Source organism: Aedes albopictus, chromosome 3 (assembly GCF_035046485.1).
Source record: "Aedes albopictus strain Foshan chromosome 3, AalbF5, whole genome shotgun sequence".
Taxonomy (NCBI): Eukaryota; Metazoa; Arthropoda; class Insecta; order Diptera; family Culicidae; genus Aedes; species Aedes albopictus.
The window spans coordinates 70,754,295-70,760,881 of record NC_085138.1 but is presented as its reverse complement, the minus strand read 5'-3'; the positions used below and the strand labels follow the sequence as shown (position 1 = coordinate 70,760,881).

The 6,587-nt window shown below is 39.7% G+C and overlaps 2 protein-coding genes across 2 annotated transcripts; one reads left to right on the top strand and one right to left on the bottom strand.

Moving 5' to 3' along the window:
- Window positions 1-459: 459 nt before the first annotated feature.
- Window positions 460-2,001, bottom strand: LOC134289787 (protein SYS1 homolog). Its single transcript, XM_062856293.1, has 2 exons — window positions 1,435-2,001; window positions 460-903 (listed from the first exon to the last, which is right to left on the bottom strand). Exons 1-2 carry the CDS (start codon window positions 1,603-1,605, stop codon window positions 586-588), a joined length of 489 nt encoding a protein of 162 aa, XP_062712277.1. The 5' UTR covers window positions 1,606-2,001; the 3' UTR covers window positions 460-585.
- Window positions 2,002-2,170: 169 nt separating this feature from the next.
- Window positions 2,171-4,297, top strand: LOC134289788 (protein archease-like). Its single transcript, XM_062856294.1, has 4 exons — window positions 2,171-2,353; window positions 3,645-3,709; window positions 3,768-3,792; window positions 3,854-4,297. Exons 2-4 carry the CDS (start codon window positions 3,655-3,657, stop codon window positions 4,251-4,253), a joined length of 480 nt encoding a protein of 159 aa, XP_062712278.1. The 5' UTR covers window positions 2,171-2,353; window positions 3,645-3,654; the 3' UTR covers window positions 4,254-4,297.
- Window positions 4,298-6,587: the final 2,290 nt, after the last annotated feature.

The window sequence follows — 6,587 nt, the reverse complement described above, 5'->3', positions numbered from 1 at the left end:
TGCTGTTTGAGCAAAACTTTGGGCAATAGTGTTGTTGTTCTCTCCATTTCTTGCAACATAAACAACATAGTAATGCAAAGTTTTGCTCAAACAGCATCAAATTAGGCAACGAATCATAATACCCACGCTTTTTGTACCATTTCATTGCAGAAACAGAGAACTGACCTTCTCACCATACTAAAATTCAGATCATTACTACAAATCTAGTACTACACCGAACGTGCCCCATTGAAAGTAATGTAAATAAAACTAATTCAAACTTTGTTATAGTGTTATTGTCTGCATGGCTTTCTTTCGCTTCCATTCTTGAAAAGCTTGTTCAATATGGTTTAATTTGAAAATTGTAGTAGGTATTTTTAAAGCAAAAGCTGCAAACATAAATTAAAATCTTTCCTTGGAACAGTTATTAAAACAGGTGAGATGGGATATCCTATAAATCTACATGTTTCAAGCCAAAACTTCGACTCTTGGAAAATGTATTTACATAAAGAGAACAGAAATCACTCACATACTCTCTCATACACCACGATCACACATTTAAAGAATTTAGCTTGCCCCTACCCAACACACTTACTGATGGAAGTCTTACAAATCGACTTTGTTGTTCAGGGCCGAGTATCCGACGGGAATCTCGCGCAGTTCCGTTTTCAAACATAGAAACTCACCGCACACGCACATCAGTGCCGTACAGACCGCGTTCAGCATCCACCAGCTGATGGTCGAAGGGAACGCACTGTTGTACCACCAGCAAACGACCAGATGGATGAAGTGGAAGGTCACGCTGAAATCCAAACATAGCTTGGTGCGCCGGACGATGAACCACAGCAGCCCGGAACCGCACAGGGAGTTGAGTACGAATGCGAATATTACCAGCCGTCCACCAATGTCGGTGACGTGAATTTCCTGTAGGTGGGAGGGGGAGAAAACTGAATTTTAGTGGCGATCTAAGGCGAAGTCAGGTTCCCGAACGTAGAAGTCTTGGGTCGATGCTTTTGGCGTAATTTGCTGCGAAATCATTGGATCTTTAGCTAAATAACACAGCGAAACATATTTTTGTCTCAATAGCAAACAACTCTGATAGATTTCAGAGCTTGAGCCAACGAACTCTCTAAGCAGAATGCCTCATTAGGCATTAGGATAAAATTCAAACGTGAATTAACAGATTCCAGATTTTTATGATATATTATGTTTAGGGTGATCCAAAGCTTTGGATCGAGGGCATATAGCACTCAATTTCTATTTAGTAGTATGTATCCCAAATGGGGACAATGCCTGGCGAAATTCAAATGATAATCTAGAGTTTCAGGAATGCCTGGTAAACATATAAATTCCTCTTCTCTTCCACCTTTGTACCATGGTCAGGGCTTACCCTAAATTAACCTTCCGATAAATCTAGTTCTTCCTATGTTACGGAATCCCGTGAGCACTACTTACGTGATACTCGAAGAGGTGGTCCAGCGTGTGGTTGGCCTCGGCAAACAGATCCATCACGAACATGATAGTGCCGAGGCTGACGTAGAGTAGGGCCTGCATGGCCACGATTTGCGCCACCAGCAGGTACGGATCCCATTGGGTGCTCCGGAACGTTCCAGTCAGTTTTTTCATGTTTACTATACTAGAGCGAGCGCTATGCGTCGTCCTCCCCCAAGTTGATGAGTCGTTTTCACTAGCTTACCACCTGAACCGGCTGCCTTTTTCCGATGAAACCACTTATTCTATCCTGCTTGGTCGGTTATCCTTTGGCTCATTTTGTGGTTAAAATATTTTCTATGGAATTTTGCTACAATTTTATCGATTTCATCATAATCAAGAAAGGAGCTGTTTTGGTTTCACTTTTATTTTTACGTAGCGAACGAGCGACAAATGTCAGAGTGTGGAACCTATGTTGACCCTGAGGAATCCCGTTGTGCTCAGTCAACAGTGGGTGGTGTCAATGTAGATCATGTGTCCATTGTTGCCAGTTGTGACTTAATGTTTTATATATTTCATCAGTTTTATCATTTTAGCTGATTTGTTGAAAACAAGCCTCTGTTCCTAGCTTCTTTTCATTTTGCAATCTTGTTCCTTAAATGCCACTTAAGTTTAAAAACGTTTAACTCATTTGATACAACGAAACCTGGCCGTTATCACACGTTAGGTTAGGAAAGTAACAAATAATGCTGCGCTATTGGCAACACTGTTGCCCATACCAACACACTGACATGCTGTTGTTTACAAATTTCTAGTTTTTCCGGAGACGAATCCGGAGCCGCGAAAGTCAACGTGTTCGAAACTTTTAAAATATTGATTACCACAACGCGTTTTGTGATTTTTCTTAGAAAGATTCGTACTGCACGTATTGAAAAGACCACAGGTAATGTATTTCTATCGAATCTAACGTATGTGTTGTATTTTTATTTGCACATGGATGAATCATTGAATGGAATCTCATTCATTCACGATGCAGCACGCGTGATGATTAACAGTGCTGCCAAATTTTAAGAAGAATCATATTTAGGGCATCTCCACCAGTCGTGCGAATGGTTCACTCCTTGCCTCACATGAGGACCAACCAAAATCAAAAAATTTCAAGACTACCCGTTTTCTTTTCCCGGGTGATCTGATTCAAACTAGATTCCAATTGTACACAATACACGTTCTTTTAAACTTCAGAAATACAAATTGACGGTGAATCTCAAAATAACACGAATTGAAATTAACACTTCTAGGCTTCGATTTGAACAGGTTGTAAATAAGCTGTGAATCTGAGGCACATACGACCGATTCAAATCAAACTCTCATTGAAGATCCGTAGTGATAGGGTAACGGTCGAATTTTGGACCCCTACACTGGGAAAAAAATCTCCATTCCTTCTATGTGTCCGGGACATGGAATTTGCAATGGGGGTTAACAAATGTTTTTCATCAGTGCGACTCATACTTTTGATGAGGCACCATACAGCAGCGACTCATACAATTTAGAGCACATACTATTCATGTGCTAATTTGCCTACGTAATCGGGTATTGGTTGCATATACTTTGGATGTGGTTTGGCACATGGATATTTGCCATTAAGTATGAGGCAATTTTCCTGAGTGTAGAGGACGTTAGTTTGAATTTAAGCTAAAATCAAACAGATTTCAGAGGTTGTTACACATAATGATGATGTTGGTATGATCGTCAAAGCCTCCACTGTCCGTCAAAAATACCCACAAGGTCATTTCTGGCTAAAAATTTGATGAAAATAACTGAATTTTGAAGCATCAGTTTTCACTATTTAGGACACCCCAATGCATTTTGGACCCTCTTCAGTTTCCCCAGCACCACATTCTCTTTTCGTAAACATGCCGCGACACTCGCACGAATGATGAGATTAACAAAAAATAGTTTCAAGGCAAATTATGATATTTCCAGTAAGGAAATGATTGTTGCTCGTGCAGAGCAATCTAATTTAGCAAATGATTCTAAAAAAATCGTCATCTCTTCATTAAATCTGTAAAAGTTATGATTATACGACTCAGGGGGTCCAAAATATATGGGGGTCCAAACTATATTGGTTACCCTATTTAGGATCCTTTCATTATTTAAATCACCATACGAGTGTATCTTCTCAAACCATTGGATCAATTTTCACATTATTATTTTGTTTCCATTCTTACATTCAGTTAATACGCCATGGAGGTACCACTAGAATCGACAAACCACAGCATCCCAGAAGTTAAATACGAATGTGAGTTCAATTGATTTCTTTTATTATATTTTAAAAAATTTCCTCTGATTTTTCACAGACCTAGACCACACAGCTGATGTTCAGTAAGTTGTTTTGTTTTTCTATCTCTATTCTTTCTTCAACGTGTGTCACTTTTCTCCTCAGATTACACGCATGGGGCGAATCGCTAAAAGAAGCTTTCGAGCAATGCGGCATGGCCATGTTCGGTTACATGACGGAGCTGTCGACCGTTGACATCCGGAAGTGTTACGAAATTCAGACCGACCCCACGGATGATTTGGAAAACTTGCTGTTTCGGTTTTTGGACGAGTTGCTGTTCCTGTTTTCGGCTGAACCGTTTCTGATATGCAAAAAGTTGGAAATCACACAGTTTGAGTTGGAGCCTGAGAATTTCCGCATTGTGTGCCGATGCTACGGAGAGGAGTTCGATCTGAGTAAGCATCCCCAAGGAACGGAGGTTAAAGCAATAACCTATTCGGCCATGCAGATCAATCAAAAGCCTGAGCATGATAAGAATGAAGTATTTGTTATCATCGATATTTGAAGTGATGTTTTTGTTATTTGAATAAATATTACTCTGAAAACGGCTTTGAAATGTATTGTGATGCACTGTTGAAGCGGGATTTTAGGACGATTCGAACTTGGATTCACATCCACACTGATTTTCCATTAAGGCCTAACTGACATGGTTGTTTTTTCTTTATCCATCCTCTTTTTGTGTTGTTTGAATGTGTGAGTTTGCCTAAGATTTTTTGGCTAGAACGACTGCTATACTGTCGTTCTACGCATAATTGTTCCATGTATATAGGGGTTCCCATACAACATGAGTCAATGAGGCGTATAGAACGGCAGTATAGAAAAAAGAAGAATAATGATTTAGTTTGTTTTGATCAAGAACTGGATCGCGCTTAGTATCATACCTAGTATCATACGGACGTATCTGCAATGATCAATTTCTCTTTATCGATCAGGGACGACGTTACAAATTTTCACTAGAAATCCACTACATACTCTATATTTTTTTTTCTATTATAGACGGGTCATTCGCGTCTGGACATACTCTATAGAGATGAGCGGAAGTTACATAATTATGTAAATTCGGCAACGCTGTTTATTTTGCTTACAACAGCTTCCAACACTTGCCACAAAGCTAGATGTTCATACTTTGTGCGTGCGTGGTTGTAGTGGAAACTATTTTATTTACGTTTACTAATTGGCTTCTTTAACGGTGTTGAGATAATTCCATATTCTGAATCTGCATGCAAAACTGAGCCGAAATCCAAATTTTCATGAATTTTGGTGCCCGGGAACCTATTTAAAAATCAATTTGAAGTTTGTATGGGAGCGATTTGTCGAATCACCCCTCGTCGCATTTTATACTGGGCGGAGCTGTCAAGCAGTTGCCCAGCTGTCAAAAGGTAATTTCGAAAAATCTCTTCGAAATCGATTTTAGGTACCAAATAAAGTTCTAAAAATCTGAAAAAAATCATGGTGGTTCAGAAAAAGGTGCTCTTTCGTATAAAATCAAAAAATCAAAACATTTTTCTTAATTTAAAAACCCAATTATAATCGAACATTTCAAGCATAATTTTTTAAATCGACGTATCAAACTTTTTCACTGATCTGAGTAAATTCATGGTCAATGTTGACTGAAATCGAAGACGGCTAATAACAAGACAGACAGCTCTCATCCTGTCGCAGGCGACATGGTTGAAACGCCCTCAACGATTCACAGGAACATTAAAACATGATTGTGTGCGTGTGCGTGCTAATACGTACACGAAAATTGTAGCATCGCACGCACACTCATTCATGATGTTGTTCCCTGAAGTCGTTCGCGGCGCTAGTGTGCTTGTAGCTCCCAAAGTATATGGAGCAAGAGGGTAGATGTCTGTCTTGTTATTAGCCGTCTTCGCTGAAATGGTCGGTTTTATGGGTATCGCGGCGCTTGGGCGGTGGCTTCTATATTCGTCTGTTTCCACTATAACTCAGTCAGTTTTGAACCAATTAACTTGAAATGTTGTACACGGGTAGATACTATACCTATCTCACCTCATTCCAAAAGTTGTGCCAATGGACTACCCGCTTGACGCGCAGCCACAGCTGATCAGCAGGAGTAAATCCATTTAATTTTGTATGGCGAAAAGCATCTAAACTTGAATTACCTGAAATAGAAAGCTCTTCCTATAAAAATATTTGGTAGGCATAATAGTGGTTGCCATTGTGCAGAACCATTACCAAATATTTTTTCGATCAATGTATTCCCCTTCGAGAAATGTGCCTTTAGATGCTATTCGCCATGCAACATTTTTGCGATTTACTTTTAGCGATTTTTCGCGCATAGAAGCTAGCGCCACATTGGTTGCTGCGGAGAGTAGGAAAACAGCCGATGCAGGTAATTAATTGGTTCAAATTTGACTAATTTATAGTGGAAAACAGACGAAGTCACCGTCCAACTGGCGTGATTTCCTAGGGGCAAGACACTGTGCAAACGAGAGTAACTCTGAGAAATTCTGAGTAACTCATTTCACCAATGATCGACGAAATTTGTTGAAAAGCACCCCTAAAACTGCAAGAAAAGCGAGATATCGGGCAATATTGTTTTGATTTTGCGATAAATCAGGCAACACATAAGTCAACACGGGAGCAAACCGGAGAAATTCTGAGCAACTCCGTGAAGGAAAATGTACTCTCCAGCACAGTGTCTTGCCCCAAGGGTTGCATATACTGTGGATGTGGTTTGACACATGGATATTTGCCATTAAGTATGAGGCAATTTTCCTGAGTGCAAAAAACTATTGTATTTTTTACGAATAATCAGACTTTGGCGATGAACTCGCCCTAATATGGTAATAACCTAACATATATGACACATTTT

What these genes read in the sequence shown, in the direction of transcription:
- LOC134289787 (XM_062856293.1), bottom strand. Translation starts at nt 1,605, where the DNA reads ATGAAAAAACTGACTGGAACGTTCCGGAGCACCCAATGGGATCCGTAC. An exon ending in ACCACCTCTTCGAGTATCAC is followed by an intron (nt 904 to 1,434) that starts GTAAGTAGTGCT and finishes TCCCACCTACAG; the next exon opens with GAAATTCACGTCACCGACAT.
- LOC134289788 (XM_062856294.1), top strand. Translation starts at nt 3,655, where the DNA reads ATGGAGGTACCACTAGAATCGACAAACCACAGCATCCCAGAAGTTAAA. An exon ending in CCCAGAAGTTAAATACGAAT is followed by an intron (nt 3,710 to 3,767) that starts GTGAGTTCAATT and finishes GATTTTTCACAG; the next exon opens with ACCTAGACCACACAGCTGAT. An exon ending in GACCACACAGCTGATGTTCA is followed by an intron (nt 3,793 to 3,853) that starts GTAAGTTGTTTT and finishes TTTTCTCCTCAG; the next exon opens with ATTACACGCATGGGGCGAAT.